Source organism: Pezoporus occidentalis, unplaced genomic scaffold (assembly GCF_034315485.1).
Source record: "Pezoporus occidentalis ecotype Australia unplaced genomic scaffold, CSIRO_AGI_Poc_V1 ctg200, whole genome shotgun sequence".
NCBI classification, from domain to species: domain Eukaryota; kingdom Metazoa; phylum Chordata; class Aves; order Psittaciformes; family Psittacidae; genus Pezoporus; species Pezoporus occidentalis.
This window is the reverse complement of record NW_026913857.1, coordinates 1179626-1207196: the sequence shown is the minus strand read 5'-3', so window position 1 is coordinate 1207196 and position 27571 is coordinate 1179626. Positions and strand designations below refer to the sequence as shown.

General features: G+C 44.8%; 2 protein-coding genes, 1 long non-coding RNA gene and 1 other non-coding gene across 18 annotated transcripts in view; 3 read left to right on the top strand and 1 right to left on the bottom strand.

Annotated features, from left to right (window-relative positions):
- Nucleotides 1–118: 118 nt before the first annotated feature.
- On the bottom strand, nucleotides 119–11756 carry TBPL2 (TATA-box binding protein like 2). Of its 4 annotated transcripts, none has more exons than XM_062618435.1 (7): nucleotides 11661–11756; nucleotides 8513–8913; nucleotides 7438–7525; nucleotides 6662–6753; nucleotides 5594–5761; nucleotides 3907–4001; nucleotides 119–2150 (listed from the first exon to the last, which is right to left on the bottom strand). In XM_062618435.1, exons 1-7 carry the CDS (start codon nucleotides 11709–11711, stop codon nucleotides 2074–2076), a joined length of 972 nt encoding a protein of 323 aa, XP_062474419.1. In that variant the 5' UTR covers nucleotides 11712–11756; the 3' UTR covers nucleotides 119–2073. The 4 variants fall into 4 exon arrangements, with proteins under 4 accessions (XP_062474419.1, XP_062474421.1, XP_062474420.1 ...); XM_062618437.1 differs by having other exon boundaries at nucleotides 8513–8770; nucleotides 11661–11735; XM_062618436.1 differs by lacking the exon at nucleotides 11661–11756 and adding an exon at nucleotides 9199–9347 and having other exon boundaries at nucleotides 3907–3965.
- TRNAG-UCC (transfer RNA glycine (anticodon UCC)) lies at nucleotides 11556–11627 on the top strand. The gene has a single exon. It is a non-coding gene; the product is annotated as a tRNA-Gly (tRNA).
- Nucleotides 11757–15516: 3760 nt separating the features above from the next.
- On the top strand, nucleotides 15517–21279 carry LOC134163530 (uncharacterized). Of its 2 annotated transcripts, XR_009964761.1 has the most exons (4): nucleotides 15517–16150; nucleotides 16859–16982; nucleotides 18943–19135; nucleotides 20803–21279. It is a non-coding gene; the product is annotated as an uncharacterized LOC134163530 (long non-coding RNA). The 2 variants fall into 2 exon arrangements; XR_009964760.1 differs by having other exon boundaries at nucleotides 18943–21279.
- A 2830-nt stretch (nucleotides 21280–24109) lies between these two features.
- KTN1 (kinectin 1) overlaps nucleotides 24110–27571 on the top strand; it is an 87782-nt gene continuing 84320 nt past the window's right edge. For all 11 annotated transcript variants that reach the window (XM_062618420.1, XM_062618423.1, XM_062618417.1 and 8 more), the window contains exon 1: nucleotides 24110–24257. The gene's annotated coding sequence lies outside the window, so the exon portion shown is untranslated. The remainder of the gene's footprint in view (nucleotides 24258–27571) is intronic.

The following is a 27571-nucleotide window of genomic DNA, read 5'->3' as shown; positions in this document are numbered from 1 at the left end:
AAATAGATACAATCAACTACTATGTAGAAATAGCAAGTTCTTTCCATCAGAATATAGTGGGAAACACCAGGCAATTAGCAGAGACAACACAGAGTCCACAGAAGCCAGAATAACTTGAAGCAAAAAAAGAAACAAAACATGCCCCAGGTAAAATAAAATCCCAGTCTACACTGTTCCCATTCCTAGTGCACTGAAGTGCCAGAAAACACCAGAACAAAGACAGTTGTTTCTAAGAGTTACCAGAAGCAAACATTAACTTAATCAGTAACTCAGTGAAAAGGCACAGAGCTCATTTCTTATCTTTAAGACTGTATCTGTACTTTTAAAGAGCATTAACTTCACTAGTGAAATTATGTGGCAAGCTCTTAATTAAAATGTAATTTCTTGAAGAGGGGTCATCTTAGATAAACTTTTCCCAGCATGCCAATAAAAGCAGGGTTGTTTTTTCACTTGCAAAAGATTATTGTAACTTAACCTCATAAGCTATTACAGCTACAGGACAAATGAAACACCCATAGTTAAGGAAAGTCTGCAGTGTTAGAAAACAGAGAAGTAAGCCTCTGTTTAGAGTAGATTTGAGTGTGGAAAGCCACAGTTTGACTGTGACAAAGAAACTGGTAACAGTTAAGATCAGTTTATCATAAGGAAGTGCATGAAGTTTCCCAAACTTCTTTTCCAGAGGAGCAGAGACACAGTTAGAAAAGCACTTGAAACATATTACAAAAACAGAAGTTGAAATCGTGTCTTCACTGAATCAGAAATAAACTTGTGACAGCAAAACTAAGCCCAACAAGACTGCAACACCCTGTCGTGTATTAAGCCGTTGCCCATATTGTGTATTTCCATAAAGGACAGACCAAGCTTTTGGCCTGGGTTACACTTAAATCATCTAACAGCAACCTCTAGTGGCGTTTCCTGACAGAGCTATCTCATCTTCAACAGGAAACAAGGGAAGGACACAAGACAAACTTAGAAGCACCAAAGCCCTGTCCCAGAAAACACAACCCTGCTTCCTGGGAAGCATGGAAGATACCAGAACAGTCAAGAGGTAGTCTTTGCAGTGCTCCTACTTTGCAGCGTTCCTGCTTGCGTCACCAGTCTGAGCATGACACCTTTTGCAAAGGAAGCTTTGCGTTTCTTGGAGAAAAAGCAAAGTACAAGAACCCCATTGTTTTACCTGAAAAATTACAAAATTTGATATAGTGCCACTGGTTAAAGTCTGTTAAATATCCCATATAACTGAGCATCCAAGCCTTTTTGTATTTTCCTCAAGACCATTTTAGAGGCAGTTCCCTAACCAACATGTTCTTGTCTGTCTCAAGCAAGAAACTCCCATCACCTGAGGGAACTTGAGCCATAACAAGTGGGTACCAATTTTGTTAAAAATCTAATTGTTGTGACAAATCAGATAATTTGTTTAGTTACATCACCCCCCACAGGCTTTTTAGGTATGTTCCAGCAGTCAGGGGCCTTGAACATTTTCTCTGTAAAAGGAGTACCAGCACCATTACACACAAGAGTGTATCCAACCAGCAGGATCAGAAGGATTTGGTATATGTCCTCTACAAGCCGTCTTCAAAACTCTGAAACCAGCTCATGCTGGATTTTGTAAGCTATATTGTAGATAAAATACATTTTTAGTTTAAATATGAAAATACAACATTGCAGGATCTAGGTTGCAGTACACTTAATGTTGAGGATTTTGATAAAGCTAGTTTGAAGCGCAGTGTTGTCTTAGCCGTTCAATGGCAGGAAAAGACACATGGTTCCTATTACAAAATACTTTTAAGTGCCACCTTAATATACATTCTATTCAAAGTACATTTATTTGTCAAATTTTTCAGCTTGTCAGAAGCTGTCAGAACACAAGTGGGTTACAGACAGCTAATCTGAAAGCAAAAAACTTGGCAATTTCAGAAACCATAGAAAGGCATCAGTATTTATAGCATTCAGAACAGTATTGTTTGCTTAATAATCCACAGCAGTACAGGTGGGTCCAGGAATACCCTTGCTTCTGTTCCATGCATAGTAAGACAAGCCCATGTATTATTCTTAGTTGCTTTGTGGACCATGTTATGGTTTCTTGAAACCTTTTAGAATGGGGTAGATGTTCTCAAATGCCTCATAGATTTCAGAACGCTCTTTTGCTCCTAAAAAGACATTTAGAGAAAAAAAAAACAAACACAACCCAAGAATTAACAGAGTTAAGAATAACTGAATACAACTCAAACCTAACAAGATTACAAACCATGAAGAAACAGGAATTGAAAGTAACTTACTATTAGTTTGAGGCAGCATTTCCATCACACTTCCTCCACCTCAGAAAGAAGAATTTCTAGCTTGCTTTCTTTAAGACTAACCTTTTGTTTAATCTGTGAAACCAAACCAGTAGTTAGCTACTCTTGACAGGTGCAAAACATTGGCTTTGGGGGGGAAAAAAAAGGCATCTGAGAACCACCATGGTGTTATCTGCTTAACAGGGGCAGCTATGCCTGTCAATACGGTAGTGGGGAAAACAGACAAGAAATCAAGGATTTTTATTTTAATACTGGCAGTTGAGCCACACTTTGAGAACTCCCCATCTCCAGTTCTGAGAAGCTATTTTTAAGCTTTGTCAGGGCACCTGTGATTTCAAAGCTAGCCTTTTACCATGTTACTGCATGTAAATCTTTAATACCAAGTCTTGTACACTAACTGTATGCAGTAGGCAGGAATATTGCATACCACTGACACTACTCTTATCGTGTTAGTACAACATACATCAGCTACAAGAAAACTGCATTTAAATGAATTAGCAGTTAGATTAAATGCTGCTAAGGATGACTGTGCAAACCCTTCCCTCAGAACACACTTGGACATGACTAATTCACCTGCATTACTACAACCTTCTCTTCCAAAGTAAGGTTACTTTCAAGTTGCTTTCTCAATTAGGAAAAAGCACCTCTCCGCTCAAATTCAGTTCTCTCCTTAACAGTTGGGTCCAGTGTTCACAGACAGGGGCTTCTGGGCCCTTAATGCTTCTGGGCCTCCTGTACACTCACGGGTACTACAATTACTGTAAAAATAACTTGCAAAAATGCAAGTTATCTGTGGAATGGAACTGTCCAGTGTGATTTTACTGGACACAAGAAGGTGGGGGAACATTGGAGAAGCATTTAAGCTTAGTACAGAGTGCTCCATTTTCAGCTAACTTGTGATTTATGTTAGCGAGAATCTCTGGCTAAGGCAGGCACTTCCCTTTTGTCTTTCACATAACTCAAAGCATTCAGATCCTCTGGGGACAAGTACCATTTATATTTCAGTACATCAGAATAAAAGTATTTCACAAGCTTTGAATAAGGATGTGATAGGAACATGCACTTGAGAATTCAACAGTTTTTGACATAGGGTCTGAGGTACAGATATCTACTGAGCACGCTTACTCAGCAAGGCTTTTGCCTCATGAGTGTTTTGGCCAGACAGTCTGGAACAAGTTCTTAGATCTCCACCCTTTCCTCTAATAATCCTTCTAAATGTTTAAGTGAAGTGCTTTAAGAAGTTTGCTTCCTGTCCAAGTAATTTTAAATTGCTTATTGTGATATTCATATGGAAGCAACTGAGTAATTACTAGCATGTCATCATCCTGTTGGGATTCTGTACATTGACACATGGCATTATGCTATGAATAAAGATACTCAGATTTAATGACGGGGAAATCTGAGACAGTACGTGAAGCAGTATGAGCTTCTAGTGCAACAATACAGATATTGTTATCTGTGGAAAACACAGATAAGCAGCTGTAGGCGTTAAAATGATTGTCGAGTGGCTCTACTGTTACAAGATAGGCATTTAGCTAATGTTCAATTTAAATGCTCTCAGAAAATGTGGTGGCTCTTGATTACAGATATATAGAGGGAGACCACTTACCAGTCAGTACAACTTTTCCAGACACAAAGATAAGCAGCACTATCCTTGGTTTGACCATCCTATAAATAAGGCCAGGAAACAGTTCAGGTTCATAGCTGTTTCAAAACAAGGAGGTAAGATGAGTAAAATGCAAATACTGTTTCACTGTTGTACACATGAAGTGCTCTTTAATTATATTAGCAATAGAATAGTTAAACCTAGGTTTTGGCTAGCTACCCAGAGAAAGGCAGGTCAGGTTTTAGATATCTTTAAAAGAAACCCAGTCATCCCAGTTGGAGCTGATAGGAGTTCTTCATGCTTACTTTTAAAGACTTCTGAGCCACTTCTGAAAGTGATTTTTCCATAGCATTGAAAAGTTATTGTAGTCTTCAAATAGTACTCAAATCCTTCTTAGTCTGCAAAAAGTCCTTATCAGGAAGCATCTTGCACAGTAAAGAAGAGATGACAGCCAAGTCAATCTTTTATATTTAGTCCCCAAATTAAATGCAATGTACTAAATGCAGTGCTAATAAAAGGCAACTTTTATTTTGTCAGTGCTAAAATCATCTTTTCCTCAGTGATGGCAATAAGTAGTTCTTAACAAGCCCATCTTGAAGGCACAGCTTGTCTATCACTCATCTATGGGTTTACTTTAAACTGATGGCTAAGACACCCAGAGAAAGAGAACCTAAGTGATATTCCAGAAACACATGATATTTTCAGTGTATTCTGCAGCTGCAGTCTGGCTTCATACCTGAAGGTCAGAAACCTTATCTTTGCAGATAACTCCCTTCAAATCAGATGCCTAAGAGGCCATCTTTGTATTAAAGGTTCACAGTGGAGCAAAAACACAGACCAGGTTCAAGTAGCTTAAGAGCTGCTGCAATTAGACCTGAAGTGCTTAATCAAGACTGGTTATTTTCCTATTGACATGGTCTGCAGTGCAGACAAATACCCACTAAGGTTTGATATTGCACTTGGCAATAACAGGAGACTAGTAAAACTGTGATCACTGCTCAGGTTAATGAAAGTCTGGCAGATATAGCTGATATACAGCAACAGAGATAGTGTCAACAATATTCATGGTCAAAGAAAGCTTTTACAAAAAAGAGTATCTTCATTAACCAACTAAGCCAACAACCCAGGAGCTTCTTGCAGTTCTTCAGCCCTTCATCTGAACCAGATCTAACACACATCCAATTTACCTCAGAAGTGACTCAACACTAGTGTAGTATGCTCTCAGTTGCAAGGTTTCTAAAGCTGGTGTTTATGGTGTCCCTGCAGGGAAAAAGCAGTGAACCCAGAACAACCACACAGGAGGACAACCACACAGGAGGGCAATTTAGAAGAACACTTCCCTGTTCAATTGTGTCAGTCATAGTTTTAAGCACTGAAAGCTTTACTGCTAGCTGCTGTATGCCATCCTGGCAATTAAGCAGAGGGTCATTGTGGCTTGTGCCCCACTTGGAACAGGAATTACCGAAGAAAACTTTACTATCTTTATCATCACACATGGCATCTACAGCCATTTCATGCTTGCTGAACTGCTGAGCATTGTCTTTTAGTGAGTAAAAGGCATGCTTGATATTCAGTATCTGGTTAATTATTACTCTTTTTTTTTTGCCAGGCTTGTAAGTCTCAGAATTTGCATCTGTTTGGCAGCTTACAAAAGACACTGCTCCAAGTTGTAACTCTTACTTCCACATACCTGCTGAACTGCTGGTGAGTGAGAACCAAGCCTTCCAGCCGGATGGGAAACCTCACATCACAGCTCCCAACCATATTCTGTATCTTGAAGTCCAGGAACTTGGCAGGGAACCCAAGCTTCTGTACCACACGTGCATACTTCCTGGCTGCAAGACGTGATTGCTCTTCACTAAGGAAAGGGCAGAGGGGGAAAGCAGCTTTTATTAGTGTTTTCTTCTGCTCTCAAGATGGAAGTCAGTTTAGAGCCACCATCATGCTAATCTAAACTCCAGAAAAAAAAATATGCTCCTGCTCAAAATAGCATGCCTCTATCCCCTGAACCGCTTTGGTAAGCTAGAAGGAGTAAGGCACTTTGTCATTCACTTTCCTGTGGCCTATGTGAATACACTGCAGCATGCTGCATCATCCCAGAATTTCCTTCTTCAGAGGCCTCTTTCTCACTTCTTTACGCCAGCTTCTCAGAGCCGATCCAAGAGATAGACTGCAGGTACCAGCAGAATCATCTAGCTACTAGGGGTGGTGGCAGGGGTTGGAGAAGGGTCCTCCTAAGCTGTAAGTTAATGCATTGTCTCACTGACAGTTTAGGGATATAAAAAAATAAGGCAGCTGCTGAACTTGAGAACAGCCTCAGAGTACAGAAATAAGATGTGCTTTTCTCCAATCCCATTTTTTTCTCTAGAGGCAGATGTGTTGACCAGCGAACACAGACACCGAGGAGAGACTTGACAGACAAAAGTTACGTACTAACTCACTTTAAAGTTGGTGAGAAATGCAAATAGCCCCTTATCAGTTCCTGGGCTTTTAACAAATCTTTTAACAGCTTTTCTGCTGATGTCTGCTCAGCTCAATCTACATGCAAGGGCAGAAGTACACAGTTCAGTAATTACTAAGCTGCATCATGAAGAAAGCGAGACATTTTTCAATACCAGTGCTTCATTGTTTTCTGTGATTATGACAGCCCTTTGGTAGATAATTTAAACAAGGCTTTCTGACATTGTTCATCAGAAACAGGCAGAGCTGCAAGACCCAGGCCTTTAGAGGGAAGGAAAAACACAACACAAAAAAATACCTTTTTGCTCCTGTGCAGACCATTTTTCCTGAACTGAAGATGAGGGCTGTTGTTCGTGGCTCCCTGATTCTCATGATCACAGCAGCAAACCTCTACAAATTCAAAAGAAGACCTCACTGTCCAGCTAAGGGATTTGATTGGTACTGTATTTTGTATTTATTCTTCCAAGAATGGTCACTTTCAAAGCTCAGCACAGCATGCATTTAATTTGTGAGTCTTTGTTTACCACTGCAAAGTTATTTCCACACACCACCCCCACCACCCCCCCACCACCCCCCAGGACCTTAAAACTACAATCACAGGACTACTGCTTTGTCCCTTAGTTCTTGTTCAGCAGTGTGGAGTCACTTTTAGAAAGCCCATTATTCCTAGTGAAATTCTACAGTCTAGGCCACTTTCTGTAAGTATCATGTAATATCTGTTTCACTCCAGTAATTCTCTTTTCTTCAGCCAGGAGTTTCAGGGCAGATCTTTTGTCCCTCCCATTGAGGGCTGCTTGAGCCATTTCAGCTGGAGGTAGCTGGCCACATGTGGGAGAGTTCACCTCCCTTCTTAAAATACCTTAGTAACATCTCATTGCTGGGGATTTATTCAAATTAAAAACACGTATCATTGTGGTCCCCTGTATTTCTTTTCATTTAAGAGGCCCAAGTTGTAGATTCTTATGATTTTCCCCTGTGGGTCAAGACAGTGCTGTTAGAGTACACAGCTCATAATGAATTTGCATATTAGAATCCATCAGCACTGAGAAAGGTAAGCGAGTTCTTAATATTTACCTTTGGGTTATATTCTGCATTTCTGGCATGTAGAGCTATATTCTTCAGATCTAGTTTACAAGCCAAATTTACCGTCGACACTATATTCCTGAGAAATGAGAAGGGAATTTTCTTGTAAAAGCAAATCGCTGCAGAGCCAACTCCCAACACACTCCAATTAATAATTACCATGAACTAATTTTCTGCCTACCTATTCTCTACTCTAGCATTAAGCTACTTTTGGCAAAACTTAAGTAATTCAATACCAGAATTACAGTTTCTGAGATATAACAGGGTATGAAATTATTAGTCCCTGAATACTAAGTTCGTGTGTCTTCCAATAACTACAGCACTGAAGCCTTCTACAGCTTTAAATTGAACCATTACTGAGTATTTACAGAATTACTACAGCACTTAAATTAGTTAAAAGTATATTATTCTCTACAGGTATAAACTACTTCATAGTTGCTCTAGCCTAGACAGGACCTTTAAATGAGCCCAGAATTTCTCACACTTCTTTTCATGCCCCTTTCCTTTGCTCACTTCAGACTGTTTAGTGTTCTCAGAAAAACAGGCTGACATCTTTAAATCCCTAGAGTCTGCTGTCATCCTTAACATTCTCCTTGCTGGAATAAATCCTCCTTTTCAAGTATTTTTGTCTTTTCATCCTGCAGACTGAAATAACTAACAAAACATGCTATATATATAATTTCTACCAAACTGTTCTCCCTCTGAGACTTCAGCTTCTGTCTCCCAGAAGAGGCTTTTTCCACTTAACAAGCCAGAGGCATTTCAGATGCTCACTCAGCATATTTATCAAGTCCACTCTCCCATTTTGCTAAGCTGTGTACTGTTCCGCGCCACTTCCATTTTTGTGTTGCACTGATCAGCACAGTATTCAGTTACCTTCTAATATTGTCAGTTTATTTGCTCCATGTCTCCTCAAAGAGGAGTAACTGCCCCTCTATAGTTTTTATTTGGTGGGCTTATTTAAGCCCAAACTCTGCTTGCTGTGTTCTCAGAAATCATAGCAGTACCTCACAGTTTTAGCAAAGCTATGACTTACATATGCTATATGTATAATAGATAAACTTACTGTAACTGAGGAACTATGCCAGAGCTTTCTGATGCAGGTGTCACTGGGGTCATAGGAGTCATTGGTATCAGAGGAGGACATGTGCCAGATGCTTCAGGAAATGATTGAGTTGCACCTGGGTATGACAAGCTGGTTTCATCCACAAAGATGCCACTGTCCTCATTACTTGATATTGAGCCATCAAGTTCTTTTTGCTTTTCATAAACATCTTCAGATAGATTTTGTTCTTTGTCATCTTGGGTAATGTCTGGAAGAAAGCTGAGATCCACAGAGAAGTCTGTAGAAAGATCTTTGGGCTGATTCAGTTGAGAACCAAACATATCTTCAGTGGTTTGAATTGGAAGGTCTACATCATAAGGACTCATGGGAGTAAACAGCTGAGGACTAGCTGAGAGGTCATCCTTGAATTAAGAAAAAGTGTCATTAAGGCTCTTGTATTAAAACATTTACTTTAGCTGGAAGACTAAATTAAGATTGATCTTCTATTCAATGAGGAAGTTTCATTCATTTTTTTTCCCCGAGACATAATTAAAGAATCTTTAAGATTTGAAATTGTGTCTTTTGCTTGTCTATCAGCATATAAAAATCCAGGTAACTTCTATAGCAGAGATACACTTTTTTCCACCACATTTCAAAGGCAGTCTAGAACACTCCTGTAATACTACAAATTAAGAAATACCAAATACCTTCAGCTGTGACTGGAGGTACAGCGTTGGCACTTTACCCTTCACAGCCATTGTCATGCCTCAGTTATGCACGTAACCCCCACAATTGCTGATGACTTTTTTTCAGGGAAGACAGCTGGCACTTTCTGGCTGGCATTAATTCCCATTCAGTAATTTACTGTTTCTTGCTACCAAAGGACAGTGTCAATGTTGTTTTGGATTTGTGCAATAGAGGGCAGCAGCTCACAGAATCACGAGCAGTTATATCTTCGGCTGCTGGAGGTCACCAGACTAATTCAAGTGAGACAGTCAGCAAAGCTAGTGTCCTTTCACAGCATGCAACATACCCGCAAAGTTCTTGCATACTGATTTATTATTAAAAGCTATTTAAAAGGCATCATAATATTGAAAAGGCAAGAGTTTAGAAAAGGATTTATTCCCTTCTCCACCAGCACATAAGCCTCTAGTTAGTAAATACATCTTCCAAGAAGGTGGTTTCTGCCAATACCCCCAGCAGGTGAGAACTTGGACTAGGTGATCCATACATACAAGAGGTTTTATGTTTGTTCAGGCATTTTTGCCTTGAGATCCAAAAGGACTCAAAAAGTCCAAGCACAGATCAGGGAACAGTGCACAAGACTGAGGCTCTGAGTCGGCAGCAACCACCTAAGCTCCAGTGGGAGCAAAGTTTCCAGATCAGTGCTCAATGCTTTCCAGCCCTGAGCTAGTGCTGCTCTATGTCCTGTGCTAATTACCTCACTTAATGCAGCCATGCACAAGGGGAGATCTCTACTTCTACTTCCCACTGTATTTGCCTATAGATACTAGGAAAACCCTAAGTGACATATCCTCCCAGAGAAACCTTACTAGCTTGAATACAGATGTGATCAGGTCAAGCTCTGAAAGGACCACCAACACCTACATTCAAAACTGTTTCTAAAACTGATTTTTAGATGCAGAGCCCCATATGAGATCAGTTGGGGCAGAGTGCTATTGGGTAAGACAAAGTACTCCAGAACCCATTGACTCTTTGGAAAACGTGATCCAAGAGCACTACCCGAGAATTAAAAGGCCAGATACAAATGTATTAACAGTTACTAATAACAATATACTGAGCCTGTAGGAATATGCACACATCATACTAAGGGGCATCAAAGACTGCGATAATAGTAAAAAAAACAAAAACCAAAACCCAGTTTGTGTCACAGCTTAAAGGAACTGATAGAAAAATGAGGCTGGAATTATTAAACAGCTGTAAAATAAGTAAAGAAAAAAGTAACAAACTACATAAATTAGGTCAAAACAGAAAGCAACTCTTCCTTTCTCATCAGGTTTCCATATAACTGGTATAGGGAAAAGCACTTATAGGGTTAAGTGCTGGGGAGGATTGCCTGCTTGTTAGACAGAGGCTCAAAGGATGTGAAAGGGGGCACAAGACTGTTTGTATTGGGCTGGCTGCCAAGGGGTTTTGCTATAGACTCTAGGTTAATTAACTTTATTGAAGGCCTGATCAACTGCATAGCTTCGGACATCTCCCAGCAGTGCCAGGAAGGAGATTTCACACACAGATCCTGTCAGAGGTCACTAAGTCTGGGGGAGATTGAGGGGAAACAGCCATTTCCACTTCCACTGCAGGAATCCTTGCAATCCACATACACAAATCAGATCCTTTAAGCAACAGACTTGGCTTTTTTTCCTTTCTGTAGTGGTATCTCACACATCTGCTATTATTAAACATCCCAGCAGGTCTGAAATACAGACAGCTCAGAAGTATTTCCAAAACCCTGGTTATACCTCATCTCATTATGTACTTTGTAGGGCCATATTCAGGGAGCTGTACTAGCTGCCATTCTGGATTTAGACAACCTGCCCTAAACCCATTTTCTGAGCTGGTAAGTGGCTTGTAACAAGAGACAAGCATAGAAATAGGGTTTCCTGTGTGAAGAGGCTGCTCAGCTGCGAGTCCAGCCCTCTCCTAGACCCTCACCTTGTGGTCTCTGCAACCTCCCGAGACCAAATCATCCAAATACCAAAAACCAGAAATTTTCGCAAACGTTTACCAAGCAACATGAAAAGATGCGAGCGTCCTGCCCCCTCAGTGCCAACACACCCCAGCGCACCCGCTGGTCCTGCAAACAGCGCTCCGTTCTAACGCAGCGGAGCTCCTCCTTGAGCGCGTTAAGAACGACCTCCCCATCAGCGAGACCCTCCAGCGCTCCTCATGCTCTCAGGAGCTCAGGAAAACTGTGGGTCGCTGCTCCCGGCATGAGGCTATACGGGATAGCTCCCAGATCACGGCGAGAGAAGTCACATAGTACGGCCGGAGCTCGTCGGAGGCGTCACACTTCAGGGGCGGGATCGAAAACGGGTTCAGCGCCGCGTTGGTGGTATAGTGGTGAGCATAGCTGCCTTCCAAGCAGTTGACCCGGGTTCGATTCCCGGCCAACGCAGTGAATTTTTTTTTTTTTAATCCCCCCCCCTACCTGCCCTTCACAGCGTTCCAGGTATCTCTCCAAAGGCGACACTCCATCCATGACCGCAGCCACCCACCAGGTCCCCCAACACCGCTCCGGTTCTGGCTTTAATCCCGAGCGGCACCGGGGGCAGGTGGGGCTCCTCAGGGAGCGAAGCCAAGCACAGCTGTGTCTTTTAGGCTTTGAGCCCTTCCCCTGCCTTTGCAAGGGTTTGCTCCATCCTGCGGAAGGGCTGGAGGAACCGGGGTGCTCTGATGTGCTTTAGAGGAGCCTGCAAACATAACTTGCTCCTCAGCTCCCCTGAGCTTGCCTCTCTGTCAGATGCTGAACATAAATGTGGAGTTGGAGCCCTGGCTTAGACCTTGCAAAGATAATGCTTCACGTGTGGCTGGTGCTTTTTAGTGAGCAAGTGCAATGGGCCCTTAATTTCTCCCACCTGCCTCATTGGCTGCAGTAAGGCACATCTGGTCCTTTGAGGAAAGCCCCAGTCCAAAATTACAAACCTCAGACTCACACCATTGCAATGGAATGGTCTGTTCTCAGATGGGCCAGTATTGCAAATGATGCTGGGGGAGGAAGCTCTTAGTCCTGTTTGCTGCTGTTCTCCCCTTGCAGGTATTTTCCTCACTGGTGTCTCTGTTTCTACCCCTGTGAGCGATGTTTCAAGGCCATTCCCTCTTCAAAAGGCTTGTGTGGAGAGTCTGGGTGTGTGAGAGCGTGTTCCCAGGAGGGAGTTTGTGTTGCGTGCCACTGATGCTGCAGGAATGTCACCTGCCAATGCTGCTTGACTTGGGCATTGCTTGACTTGATGCCAGTGGTTACTGTCAGCCTTGTTGCTGCTCTCCTGTCCTATTGCTGTATGTGATGGATGGATGGAACACATCCCTTTCTGGGCTGGTGGATGTGCTGACTGCTATGATCAATGTACCCTCTTGCTCTGCTAGACAGGACTTTGCTTTCTGCTGTGAGATCTGCTTGCAAACAGCTAGCTGAGCTGAAAAAGCCCTTTGGAAGATGTCAAAGCCAGGCACATGGCAGGTCTTTGGAAGGTGCTGCCAGGCTCTTCCAGCTACCCTAGAGGTGCAAAGGTTTAGGTTAGTAGCCTTCATCTGTGTTGCAGAGTGTATGTGGCTGATGAGCATCCTTCCCTCCTCAACACAGCCTGCTGGGCTGGTTTTGTGGTATTTCTAGGATTCACCTTGACCTGTGCTTTACAGGTGCCAAATACCCAGCCCCAGAAAAATCCAGTCTCAAGGAGGTAGATTTACACCACACAGCCCTTCCCCGAAGACCCCAGAGACAAGTCAAGAAGTAAAGCAAGGAGAGGACTCTCAGAGAGGTTGCACCTTGAATTATGGAGGCTGATGGAGCTAGCTGGGACCAGTTGAGGATGGTTCAAGTTAAAATGTCCCATTTCAGCTGGCAGGTGATTGGGATGGTTTCAGACCACTCCATGGCCTCAGCTGGTTTTGCCAGCACAACGGGACAGCGTACCGAGGGCTGAGAGGGCTTGGCTCTCACCAGCAGTGGCAAGCCCAGCCCTCACAGGGCTCTTCAGGACAGCGTGGGCCTGCATTGCCCACAGGGGTCGTTGTATTCAACACAGGGATTGTGCCGAATTTGTCTTGTCCTTACAATGATAGCTCATGGGGACAGGAAATTGGTGCTCCCTCAGTGTTGTGAACACTTGCTGTGCTGAAGTTGGGAAGCTGGAGTGTCGTGTAGTAGTCATGGTGTTTCCCTGGTGTGGTCCTGCAGCTGTAGTGCTGAGTTTCCTCAACTATCCTTTGTTTCACTGCAGAACCCCCTGGAGATAGGCTATGTTAATCTCACAGCTCCTGGGGATTTGCCTGCATTTTGTGAACCTGAGATGGAGAGGTCGAACTGTGGTGATTAAGTGGGAGAGGCTACATCAGAGATGAACATAAAATACAAACCTCTTAATATGGGTGTTGCTTCCTGCCGTGGATAGGGGCATCCTGCAAATAGCATGGGCATCAGTGTAAAGCAATGTAATCAAGTTATGCAGTTTGGTGACTCTTCTGTTAAAACAGCGTCAGATTGTTTACCCTTCTTGAGGTGAAGAAGGGAAAATGTTTAGAAAGCTGAGAGATTATCAGAGAGCAAAGAGTCACATTCCGTGGGTGATTCAAGCTCTCAGGGTTACTTCCATGTAAGGGATGTAAGGATCTTCTGGATGATGCCCAAGGGAGGGGAGGCATGGCTGTGCCTTGGGAGGGCTCCGTGCTCACAGCTTCCTTCTCAAGGCTGAATATCCACTCGTGGTGCCCAGTGTGTTGGAGGCTCAGTAAGTGAGGTGCACAGTGATGGGCGAGTCCCAGTGAGTGGAGGCCCAGGTAGTGGGAGGTCAAGGGACCACCTTTTCCTTTGGAAAGCAGCAGCCACCCAGAGCCAGGCCAAAGTTACTGATGAGCAGGACCACTCAGAGCAGGGAAGAAACCATGCTTCCTCTGTGCAGTGGAGGCAGCTGTTATACACAGCCCTGCATAGTGGGAGCTGGTTATGGGGCAATGAATCATCTGAAGTGCACAGTTACTGTAATGATGAATTGTCATGAGTCTTAATTAGCAAATTGCTTAATTTTACTTAGAAAGTTGATGATTACTACAGCAACAAGTGCTTTGTGTATTCTTTGTAAGCATTGTTCAATATCTTTCTTCCTTGGATAACTAATTGGAGAAAACTATTCCAAAGAGCTTCCACTACTGTGCCTGTGTCGGTCTCTTAAACATTTCTGCAGCAGACGTTCCTGCTTTTCCTGGATTCTTTAATCTCGTTGTGGGATGGGACTCACAGGAGACTTTCAAAATCCTGGAAGGGACAAGGAGCAAGTCAGTAAGGAAGCTCTACCTGTTTTATTCATTAGTGCTCTCAGCAGCTGCCTTCTATTTTAGCATGCTGTAAATGTCTACCTGCTTGCTTTGAAGTTGGTTAATCTGGTTTGGCTTTATCTTACCTTTTTTTCAGGAGGATGTTTGAGAACTAAAAGCTCGTGACTGACAATGCTCTGCTTTCTGCTCTCCTGAGCTTTATGCTAAACTTTCATAGATGTAATTGTCTCAGAAGTGTATAGCTTGTCTCAGGTGTAGCTTGCGTCTCCTGGTGCCCTTGCTGCCTGCAGCATTAAAGCCTGGCCTTTGGAGGAGGTAGAAGAGCAATTGAGAGCAGGATCGTGTTCCAAGAAGAGAGGAATATATTATGCACAAGATGTCTCCAAATGCAGCACATTCCAATTGCGCCAGGATTCTATGCTTCTTGTTGCAAAGATGATTCCTTCTGTTTGGTTTAGCCCTGTTTTGGCCCCTGTGCCTTGATTCCCTTCTTGCCAAGGATGTAAATAGAGTGAGGTTCTGAGGAGGACCCCAAAGTGGGGGTCAGAACAAAGTGCAGACAAGCTGCAGTGTCATCAGTGGGCTCTGCGGGAATGAAGGACCTGCATGGAGCTGGCAAGGCTCTCAAGAAGCTGCAGCACAAAAGGCATCTCAGAGTTAAATGCTGGATGCTGAAGTGCCTTCAGTCTGACAAGTGTGACGATCACACTCTCATACTTATTTATCCAATAGGTCTGCATTCTAAACCTGATCAATGCTTTTCAGTGTCAGTATATAGTAGATTTATTGCTAGGGAAGCAAAGAAGCCACCACAACTACTCACTGCGAAATAGTGAGTAATTTTATAGAATCATAGAATAATAGAATAGTTAGGGTTAGAAAGGACCTTAAGATCATCAAGTTCCAACCCCCCTGCCATGGGCAGGGATGCCTCACACTAAACCATGTCATCCAAGGCTCTGTCCAACCTGGCCTTGAACACCGCCAGGGATGGAGCATTCACAACTTAATTTGACTTTTAGTTGTGAATGTTAAAGTGTATCATCATTAGGTTATGCTGGTGTAAATACAAACATAATCAGGTTCATTAGGTTTGATATTTGGTTCTAATTTGCCCCTGTGTAAATCAAGTATCACCCTCTTAGAGAAGTGAAGTTACAATGACTTGAAATTGTGTCACAATCTAGTTTAATTTTCAGGTTTACTGAGTGATGAAGAAGAGCTGTAACTTCCCATTTCCCTGAATCAGATGTTGCAGCCCAGGTCGCATAGTAGTAAGGCTGCCACTTCTTTGTCCTGTCAGACTGGGGCTCTCTTATCCCCTGAACAGGGCAGTAATGTGGGATTTGGTATTCTTTGCAAACATTAGCAGGCTCTCAGCATTTGTCTGCTAATGTGTGTTCCTTCCATACATGCTAGCAGAGACAAGCGTGAAGTCAATGCTCAGGGTGCATTGACTTCTGGAAAAGGAAGTCACTTCTGTCAGATGGAAAAGGGGTAAACTGGCTAGAAAAGAGCCATTTTTCCTGACTTCTACAGCACTATTATGTGCAATGAAGACACTAACTGCCCCCATGTCAGAGAATTGCTGAGAACCAGACCCAGGGAGGATTGCCAAATCCTCCCCTGAATGCCAGAGGAAGCACTGTAAGTAAAACTCATCTCTCACAACTGAAAGGCTGAATGGTGACTTTAAAACGATACAGTTAACTTAGTTTAATTTTCTTATCTATGCAAAGCAACAAATGAAGACATTCGGTATGTAGTTTGCATAGAAATCCACTCGTCCTGGCCCAGCTGTGCTCTTAAGCCTTGTACTGCAGTGTGGGGGAGAGCACATTGGTCTATCCTTATTTTTCGTTCTATGTTACATTTAAAATATGGCCAGAAAAGGGGAAAACGGGGGAGGAAGGGAAAAAAGGGTGAAGAGAGGGCTTTAAACATTGGCTGCCACCTTAATTGCGACCTAGCAATTAATGGCGACAGGCTTTCTTGGACAGCTCCTCCATGAATGTCGCACACAAATGTATCTGACACCTGGGTTCAGATGTATTCTTCCATGCTTTTTGTTAAGTCATCTTTCTAATTTTTGTGCCACATGGGCTGCCTAAATTGAATTGCATTTAAACGAGGTGTGTGCGCGATGGATCATCTGACTGCTGCTCTTTCCCTCCAAGTTCTGTGACAAATTGCTCTAATGCAAACACCTTGTTTCATACCTGGAGCTTACTGCTGCAATTAAATTCTGATCCTTTAAGCCTTATCTTGAAATAAGCGATAGCACTCATGCGTGTTTGCCCAGAGAAGCAGAGAGGTGTGCATATAACAGATGCTAACAGACCTCTATTAATTTAGTTTGCAGGGGTCACAGGAACATTGAAGACATGAGCAATGACATTAGCGTGTCTGGGACCTTCAGTGCAAGCTCTCCAAGAATTAGAGCAGACACCATGATGCTTTCACTGCTGTGTCAGCTGAGGTATGTCACCACTAGAGTTTTTATTAGTTTACTGTAGAGGGAAGGACAACTAAATACAATGCAAATACAATGAGCCAAGGAAGGGTGCCGACCAGTCACTGAAATCCTTGTAAAACTTAGTTTTGTCTGAGTGATTAGCAAGATATAATGACTGACACCGCAATGAGTCTGCAGGGTGAATGGCTCGGCGATTAGTCAGTTCTCATTACCTCTTCCTCCAATTAACAGCAAGCAAATCAGAGTCAACAAGACCTCAGGAGAAACTGGACTTCCCTAAAACGCTGCCACATGTCAGCAGAAACTTCCCCCCCCCCCCCCCCCCCCCCTTGACCTTTTGGTACTTTTAACACACATAATTAGCTGTTAACGCAATCATGTTTCTGTCACCCTAGCCCTTCGCCTGTGGTCTGCCAATAAACACAGTTAGCTGTGACGAAGGAGTACATGGCCAGCTCTGCCCTCATGTGCTCCTGCTCTTCATCTCGTTTCCACACTCGTCCCAGCCAAGCAGGAACCCAGCTGGAGATCCCTTTTGGTACAGCCTTATCCCTCCATTTGGGTCTTCCTCGCTCCTCCTTGCTGTCTTTGCAGTTTCTGTTGCTCGTATGTTTTCCCTTGAACAGGTTATGGCATTAAGACTATGGGCATCATATATATATTATACATATGGCTTTCTTATACATTAGCTTTTATGGTCAGTGTATAGAAATATAATTCTATTAATTCTCCCCATACAATCCAAGAGAGTATTATGGAATATTTTTATCTATTCTTGGTGTTTGCAGGCTGTGGAAAAGCTGTCTTGTTGCAGTGCCACTTTTTTCCTCTTTTCTTCAGTTCACTTGCCTGCAACTTGTCAGAATTAATTAAATGCCATGATTGCTTTGGCCTCCATTCAGTGGGCATTTACCTAACTTGTAAATACAAGAGTAGCTCCCCTGAGCTCTGTTTCCACTCAGGTAGAGTTGCTAAAGTATGCCCAGCAATGCTCTAAGGAAAATGAGAAACCCATATGGGCATGTGTTTGGGAGGGTCCTAATTTGGCTGTTTTATAAAATCCAAATCATGATGCTCAAATCAATTAGGTTTTGTCTATTAATATTAAAACCACTCGCATTTATCCCCAGGTATTTTTTACAGTCCCCTTTACTCCTAGTCTGGCATAGGCAGTGCTGCTATCCAAAATAAATGAAGTGTGTGAAGACAGACAGTTTAAAGGTGTTGAGGAATGTAGCTGTTTCAGACCTCTTACCTCTCACTTGACTCTCACCTCATTTGTTAATGGGCCCATTTTTCCCTGTAGGACAATAACGCTTTTCTCTGTGACATTTTATAAAAGACCTACTAAACCTCCTTTTGTCCCTTAGGGTAAAATCAGTTGAACTGGCTTCTTTTCTGGTGCCTTTCTGTTTTCCCTAGCGAATCTGGGTTGGCTCTGTCCTTTGTCCTCCAGGCTTTACAAACAGTATGATAAGAAACCCTTAGACATCTTATGAATTTAGATACCACATGGGCAGATGGTAGGTTCACTAGGGAGAGGCCTGTCATGATCTAAAAAGGTTGGAGGTATAGGCAAAGAGAAGCATATTTGTTCATTTTAAGTATGAGGAGCTAAAATAGCAACTAGCAGAGAGATGTATGGTTTGTGACACCATGGGGAACTTTGGATCTCCGGGGACACTAGTGCTCCTTCTGCTGTTTGCAGAATGTCTCCCTGGACACAAAGATTTGCAAACATTTCCATACCTCCATCCACCCTTGGGATGTGGGTGTGTATTACCACTGGTGGTAGCAAACTGGGGACCAGAGAACAAAGATCCCCCTGGCTTGACACTCATTACACAAGGCAGGCGGCTGCATCCCTTGTGTGGCTGCAGACAAAATACCTTAGTATTAAACTTACTCTGCAGTGGCATAAACAGCTGGGATGGTTCCTGTACTCTTTGATTTATCCCGACAGGCTACGAGTGCCTTTACTGCACATTTCCTTAGAAGTTTGTCACAGCCTGACACGCCGCTCCCATGATGCCTCACAGAGCTCAATCAATGTCCTTCCCTGGCTGCAAAAGGAAAAACATGCTGAGCCAGCCTTGCAGGCTGCATCAGCAGTGGGATATCTTATCCTCCTACTGAAAGAGCCCTTGGAGCAGAAGGTCTGTCTGACTTTCCATTTCTTTCCAATGCCCCCCCCCCGCCCCCCCCCCATCCCTCACTGCATATTGTTTCTCTTTGCTGCAGGTCTGTGGGTATTGTGTTGGTGTTGTAAACATTTTTTGTTTGAAAGGGAAAATATCTTCATTCCATAGGTATTGATGAAGAGGAGTATTAACTTAAAACCTGCTATAGATGAAGGTGTAACAGCATAAATAACAACTTGGTAGTCTGAATGGTGAATAGGAGAAACGATTTGAACTATTACTGTGATACCACATGAGGAGTGTTTTATGGGAGACAAGGTATTTTCTGTGTCATTTCTTCATTTGCTTTGCTCAACAGTACCCATCCAATCTTAAAAAATCACCTTCTACTATGATGATAGCAAGAAAAGGGAAGAATATTTGAAACTCACTTTGAAACAGTACTCAATGTGAATTCAAAGCCTGGTTATTATTGTGCAGCTAGGAAAGCTGCTTTTCTGTTTAGCTTTCCTGTGATCCCTTTAGCTTTATCTGATACTGAAGCCTTGAAATCTCTAGACTAGAAATTAAATTCTACCTCTGTAGCCCAGGCCTAATGACCCACTGGCATCACAGCAAATAACTTTTCCTTTACCATGAGTTCTTCCAGCTCAAACTTCTGCTTTTCAGTCAAAACTGTAGTCTTTTGGAAGAAACAATAATGAAAACCCTGTGACACAAGCATAAGCATAATTGGTGACTTGGAAATTAACAGGGATTATTCAAACTGATGGCAGGCCCTGATTTTGCAGGGTTTTAAGGGCTTGGTTTATTCTGCTTGCACATGTTAGCATGTAGAACAGTCAGAAGGGCTCTGTCTTGGACTGATACGGAATTTAGGGTGGCCATGGCAAGGCAATGAGCTGAGCAGTCAGGGTGCCTGGGTGAGATGCTGCACCTACAGCATCAGACAGCAATTGCTGCTGCTACGTTGGGTATAAACTGCAGTGTTTTGGGAGAGGACATGTGCAGGGCTTGGGTGTCTGGTACAGGAACAGCAGCTTGAGGGGGGGAAAGAAAGGGGTTTTCCATTGGGATTTCCCATGGGCTTTCCATTTTATTTTACATGTGTGAAAGCTTGAGAGCAGCTAGTCCCAGGCCTGTGGTAGGAGGTGAAGACTGAAGAACATGAAATGAAACTGAGAGAAGTTGTGATTTAAGTCTGATCACTCTGAAAGTGTTGGGCATTGACATGTCTGGGTGTTTTAATGGTGCTGCTCAAAATTGGTCATTTTTTGAATGTGACAGAATTGAACAGAACAGTTTTAAACCCTGTTTTGGGCTCTTCAGTGCTTTGTTATAATGGTAAAATCCAGAATTGGAAGGTGAAAGGAGTTTAGAAATAGTTTTTCAGTGAGCACTCAAACAGCTTCTAACAATTCCCTTTATTAGCTGGATTTTCAGCAGTACAAAATGTGACCATGATCATCCCAGCTTAATAAAAAATGTAGATACATTGTGATAGCATGTGGATTATGTGGAGACTTGCATCAGCCTGACGGATTTTCATATTGATCACACACAACATCATGGTTTTGACTGTTGTTTCTTATTATGAGCTTTTAGTCTTCTCACAAGAGTTTCCAGCATCATTTCTGCTGACAGATGCTGCTTAGGACAGATGTATTTTTATTCCCTTACAGTTGCCTTGGATCAAACACCTTTTTCCACGTAGCTCAAGTTCTGCAGTGGAGTACTCCTGGTTTACTACTCCGAGAAAACTGTAGTCATTTTTGTGACCTTCTTTAGAATCAGCAGAAATCTTTTTTTGGCATGTGTGATCTAGTAATTTCCACTTCCTACCAGTTGTAGGAACTCATGCTTGTAAATAGTATAGAAAAATCACGCAAATAAAGAGAAACAGAAAAAATTGAGCATTTGGTCATACTTTTTTCTTTTCTAGCTGGAACCAGTGAGGTGAAGGAACTTGCAGGATGTTTGTTTCTGGCAGAGATGGGGATCTGTAATGTTTTTTATATAAAATACTAAATTGACAATAATCAGCTTCCATGGCTTGCAGCTAAGCACATAGCTCGCCCTTCTCTCAGGCCTCCTCTGAATCCACAGAGCTGAAGGCTTTTTTCCTTGTGATCTGAGAAAGCAAAATTCCTGACAAAACTAATGACTTGGGGCTCCTGTGGCATTTTAAAACTTTTTCTTTTTCCTCATGAGTGGCTGCCTAATGTGAGTGGGATTTCAGTGATGGTTTGCATTATTCCCTCCCTGCAGTTGGGGATATTCAGCATCATTAGCCTGGCTGACTGATCTGCACAGTGGTAGCTCTCCAGTGAGTTTTTCTACCAGGTTTCTCAGTCCACATAATATAGTTTATTGCCTAACATATTGAGCAATGGTCATACAAGTGTGGGTCCATGGCAGAACCCCAGTCCTCAGCTGTGGGGCAGCAAATTTGTTCCTGCTCCTGGGAAGCAGTGATTTGGTTCTCATGCCAGCTGGAAAACCCTGCTGTGGACAAAAGCAATTAAACATCAGCAAAATCTATTGTTGCTGAACACTGCCATAACCACTGTAGCTACCTAAATGATTAATACTACTCTGCTCTTGTGAACCTCCACCTGCAGTACTGCATCCAGCTCTGGGACCCCCGACATAAGAAGGACATGGACCTGCTGGAGTGAGTCCAGAAGAAACCACTAAGATACTCAGAGGGCTGGAGCACCTCTCCTACGATGACAGGCTGGGAGAGCTGGGGTTGTTTAGCCTGAAGAAGAGAAGGCTCTGGGGAGACCTTAGAGCAGCTTCCAGTGCCTAAAGGGGCTGACAAGAAATCTGGAGAGGGGCTTTTGACAGAGGCCTGCAGGGATGGGACAAGGAGGAATGGCTTTAAACTGACAGACGGCAGATTTAGATGAGATACTAGGAACACGTTCTTCCCTGGGAGGGTGCTGAGGCACTGGCACAGGGTGCTCAGAGAAGCTGTGGCTGCCCCATCCCTGGCAGTGCTCAAGGCCAGGTTGGACGGGGCTTGGAGCAACCTGGTCTAGTGGAAGGTGTCCCTGCCCATGGGAGGGGGCTTGGAACCGGATGAGCTTTAAGGTCCCTTCCATCCCAAACCATTTGATGATATGACTCTATGATTATAAGCAAGATTTGGGCATCAGTTTGCACCTTGCAAGCATAGGGTGCAGAGGCTGCCTTTGCCTGACTTGTGTGCTGCTCTCAGCAGCACTCCTGCAAGAGTGGAGTGACTGGCTGGGATATGCTGAGGCAGGGAAGCTCTGGGATGAAGCAGCAAAATGCTGCCCTGTGATTGAAGTTGCCACCTCCTGCACATCCTGTGACCATCGCTGCTGGCATGTACTTGCCTCTGGCCTGCTTTGCCTTGCATGCAAAGGCACAGCTTCTGCCAGCATGCACCTTGCCTTTGCTCTGAATAGTTTGGAAATGCTGGGGTAGCCTGCAGCTGAGTGACACACATCGCTAATGAAGAGGGTAGTGGTGAGCTCTTAGTGCAGCTCAGTGCAAATCCTTCTTTGATACCAAATGCTGTGGAGCAGATGATTTCTCAAGGGTGCTTTGGGACAAGCAAAAAAAATTGTTTGCTGTGAGCAACAGGACCTGGTAATTAAACCAAACTCTTCATTGCCAGAGGTATGAAGAAATGATGGGAGGGTGTGTGCAAAGCCTTGGGGGGATGCCAGCCTCTCCAGTTTGCTGGGAGAACTCCCTTTTGCTGACTGTCTCCCGGCTGAAGAGTGGTGAGCCGCTGTGGATACCACAGCTGGGCTCAGCATGCTGGTCCTGACAAGCATCAGCTCTGATGTGCAGCCACTGCTGGCTCAGCTCTCCTTATCACTGCTCCTGCTGCCAAAAAAGGTGAATTTTCTTGTCCACAGGAGTTTGCTTTTTCCTATCAATGTTTGGAACTCCTGGAAGCTGCGGGTTAATGTCAGTCCCCCAGTGATGGAGCCAGACTTGTGGCCTTGGTGGCTGCTTCTGCTGTTTCACTGTCCCCCAATAACTATATGACAGAGCATTAACTGTCATCCCTGTGAGTACCCACAGATGCATGGTCAGCCACTGATCTCATGCGCAAGCTGTTGGTGATGTTCAAGGTGAAAGAAATTTGCCCTGTGAGCACTTTGGGAAGGATCCACGTCAGAAGAAATAAAAAGGAAGAGGTTTAAGACGTCTGAGCTGAAAAAATCCACTTAAGCTCCCCTGAACTCCAGACCAGCACAGCCGTGATTGAATGAGCCCCTTCAGTACGTCCTGCGCTGCGAGCAGGGCTAAATCATGCTGGATATCCAGGCAGTTTTAAGGCAATTAAGAGAAATGCAGGGGCACCCCCCCTTGCTGGTCAGGGGGAGACGTCCTGGGGGAGGCCTTGGGGTGCACTGTGCCTGCCTGCCCCGGGCCCATGGGGTGCCTATGCTTGCCCACCCTCCAGAAAGGAGGTGGAGAGGGGTGCGGAAGGAGCCAATGTGCACTGCGTGGGGGTCAGTAGGGAGAACGGGGCACCCAGGCAGGTGATGCCCTGCATGGATAGGGGACCCTTGTGCGTGTAAGCAGTGGGCGCTGGGGGTGATTCCCCTGCTCGGGTGGGAAACCTGAGTGGGAGGATCCCAGTGTGCCTGCGGGAGGCCCGGGTGAGGGATCCTTGGGGATCCTCGCATGGAGGAGGTCTGGGGGGTGGGATCCCCGCACACGGAAGGCTCCGGGTGGAGGTACCCACACACGTGGGGATGGCGGCGGGGAGGTTCCCTGCGGAGGGGGCGAAATCCCCGTTTCTGGGGTAGCCGTGCGGGGCTCCCGGGGTCTCCCCACGCCGGTGTGGGCTCTGGTGGGGGTGACTCCGCGGTGCGACAGGGTAGGTTGGGGACCCCGCAGGGCGGGGCGGACGTGAGGCTGCGGTGCCACCGGCCATCGCCGCCGCGCCTTTAACAGGCGGGAGGGGGGGGGCCGGCAGACGCGGTGGACGTGCGGTGCCGCCTCCTCCCTCCCTCCCTCTTTCCTTTCCCTTCCCTTCCCTTCCTGCCCGCCAGCGCCGCGCAAGCGCTGGCTTGCCGCCGCTCCGTCTCCGCCGACCCGCTCTGCACGGCCCGGCCCAGCTCGGCCCGGCCCGCCGCGTCTCACGGTGAGTCCCGCCCGGGGAGCGCCCGGCCCGGCGGCGTGGAGGGCCGGGTTGGGCTTGGGGCCGGGGCCTGCCCGCGGCCTGCCCGGCGAGGGGCGGTGGGCCTAGGCCTCTGCGTGGCTGAGCCGCGGAGCCGGCAGGTGGGCGGCGGGGCGAGCCCCGCGCTGCGGGTTCGGCTGGGCGGCCCCCGCCGCCCTCCCTGGGGGCGCTGAGGGCGGGGGTTTCGCCGGGGGCCCCGCTCGGGGGTGGGGGGGAGAAGCCGCTCCCACTCGCGGCCGTGGGGCGGCTGCTGCCGGGGGCATCCGGCAGCCGCGCCGCTGGGGCAGCGCAGCCCCGCCGGGCAGGGGCGGTCGGTGCCGCCGTTGCACGTCCCCTGGGAGCCTTCCCGAGCCAAGGAAACTGCTAAAATGGGGGAAAATGATGTATAGGTCGTAGGTGTGCGTGTGTACCTGCCCGCTGCCGGTGACGCGGACCTGGGGAGCGCGGTTGAGGGCGAATTGACCCCCAGAATGTGATGTATACGAGTTCCCCGTGGGTTTCGGCCCCCAGGGTAAGGTTAGGCGTGAGCCGAATGCTGCAGCGCCCGGCTGGCCTCGCAAACTTTAATGAAGCATTGCGCTTTGCCGGTTGGAGGAGTCCGGCCCATTTTGTATTCCTGTGGTAGTGCTAACCGCTCACGGGAAAGCCAGTTGCCTTTCCCCGTGTTCGCAGGTGATGTTTGTCAGGGGTATCTTATTTAAAGCTGCCTCTGCCTTTCTGGTACAGCGTTGGTGCCGGGTGCTCGCGGCGGCGGTAACCCCAGAGGTAGTGGTACCCTCATGTCTTTTCTCTCTACTCACAACTTACTGCTCCATTCTTGGAGGCCTCCCTCTGCCGTGCAGGTTATTAAGGGGGGAAGTATAGTGGTGGGGAAGACAGAGCTGCAGGGCTATATGTTCTGTACCCAGCTACTTTTAATTGATGAAGTAACTTAATGAAGTAGGTGGCTATTAAGAATAATGTAGCATCTTTTCGGCATTAGGCAGCGCCAAATGCTGCTTTCCAGTGATGTGCATGCGCCTGTGTGCTTTAGTTTTGCCAGTTTATAGCCTGCCTTTTCCAAAGGCTCTGCTGTGTGTTTTGAAGTCACTGTTAGCAGAACTAGAAAGATTATTTCTTGCTTTGTTGAAGTGAGCTAAGGAAGAGATATAAAGCTGATACTCAGCTGTAGTTCAAAAGAACTTAAAGTGTTTTTTTCCTTGTGTTTCCATTGCTGCCTCTCTCCAGCAATGCGCGTGACGTTTAGTAGATGTAACTGGCAAATTCTGTTTAACCTCTCTTTCTGTATGACAAGGCAAAAATCCCTCTCTGAAAAGTCTGAATTAATTGCTGCAGAAGTTAAAAGGGGATTCAGTTCCCATGTTCCACCTTCTTTCAGATATTTTCCTTGCATGTTCTCTTGGTGAATTGTCCTCCTCTTTGGTTTGGGCTGGAAGCATTTCTCTGCCTTGTGGACCTCTTCCCTATAACTGCACTGTAATTTCTGTCCGCAGACGGGCTACGCAACTTGCTTTACCACATATTTTTTCTCTTGCCTCATATGCTGATGCTGCTTTCTGTATACTGTGATTAAAATAACTTTTGTGTGTAACTGCAGCAGGGAAAGGTTGGGGTTTGGCTAGAAACACTAATTCCCTGTTAGAGTTACTAACCTTTATCTGTTAATTGATTTTTTTTTTTTTTCCCCTATCTGTCTAGTCTCAAGAAGATACTTTCTGCTCTCAGTAGCAGCAGTAGGATATGAAGAACACAATTAGCTTTTAGTTTGGTTCTTTACCCCCCCACTGTCAGAAAATCCCCATTGCAGATAACTAATCCTGATAACTAGTTTGGTTTTGAGACCCCTTGAAGAAAAGGGAAAGACTTGTTCAAGCCTGTGTAAAACTGTGGTATTTGTTTAGCTGTGTAGCAGCTTTCATTTGCATCATCTGCTCTTGCTTTTGTTGTTGTTTAAAAGTGTCTAATCATTGCTTGACTGTCAGTGGTGTAAGCCCAAGGTTAACAAAATCCCTCAGAAACTGGAATTCCCCATGAATTCTGAAGATGATGCCTATAGATTAAATATGGTTTTGTCCGAGACCCTTGAGCATAAGGACATGGGGAGTGAGGACATGTGTTTTATTTTAAGCATCAAACTTGGTTGCTCCTAATCCCTTCCCCTGCTGCTGCCAAGACACCCACCTCTTGCCATTGACTTTGGGAGAGCTTCAGCTCCCAAGTTTAGTTCCCTAATCATACCCAAGTTACGTGCCTGAGTAAATAGCATGAATATCCCCTGCCTCATCCTGGAGGGGTGAAGAAGAGAGAGGGGAAGGAGGAGGGTAATTCTTCATTCCTGCTATCCACTCCAAGAGCTGCAGTAGCAAGCGAGTTTGTAAGAACCCGAGAGCGGAAGAGAGCCCCTGATCAAGTTTAGTTTCCCTGTTTATAGCACCCATCTGTGCTGTTTATGCCTTTTGTAACATAAGTGCTTTTAAGGTGAAACTTGTTCAGTTTATTCTTTGCCCCATCTCTGCAAGAGAGCTGTTGAGAGCTTTCTCTCGGTCTTGGAGCAATCACTGAATTTCCATCCTCGTGGTGTTTATGGCCTGTTTGTGTAACTGGGTTTTGTTCTGGCATTGCCATTTGGTTTAAAACATTGTTTTCCCTCCCTGATGTAATCAGAGCAGTCTGATCCCCTCTTGACCACTTGTTTTAATAGGTTAAACAAGTCAAAGTTGTTCTGTTACCTATATTCACGGGATTTCCTTGTTAGTGAAAAATTTTGCTTTTACCCATCAAAACCTTTTTAATAGAAAGGTAATTTTATGCACTTGTGTTTAGCAGTTAAGCTTCCTGCTCTGTGTTGGCGAAGCAGCAGCATTGTACTATTTCTTTAAAAAAAGTAATTTTGTGGGGGGGGGGTCTGTTGCTGCACTGAGATCCTGAACTTTTTTGACATTCGTTGGGTGGTTGTTCTAGGCTAATGAGACAGGGAGCTACTGGGCTAAATCTTTCCCAGACAAATCACTGTGCATAAACTATGGAGATGATAGATTGGAGAATTACCAGCTCATGGCTCTTAGGAATCTGTTTCTCTTACTGTTATACGAGTTGTCCAAGCAAATAAAACACACGATGCCTTTAAAAAAAGGAAATATTTATTTATGGATTTGGAAATGTAAAAGCTTCTTCCTGTTCACATGCCTGCATGCTACAGCTGCTTGCAGGAGAGCGGGGACTTCTGAGCTTTGAAAACTTCCTATTTCTTGCCAGAGTGGAGCTTTTAAAGTAATTTG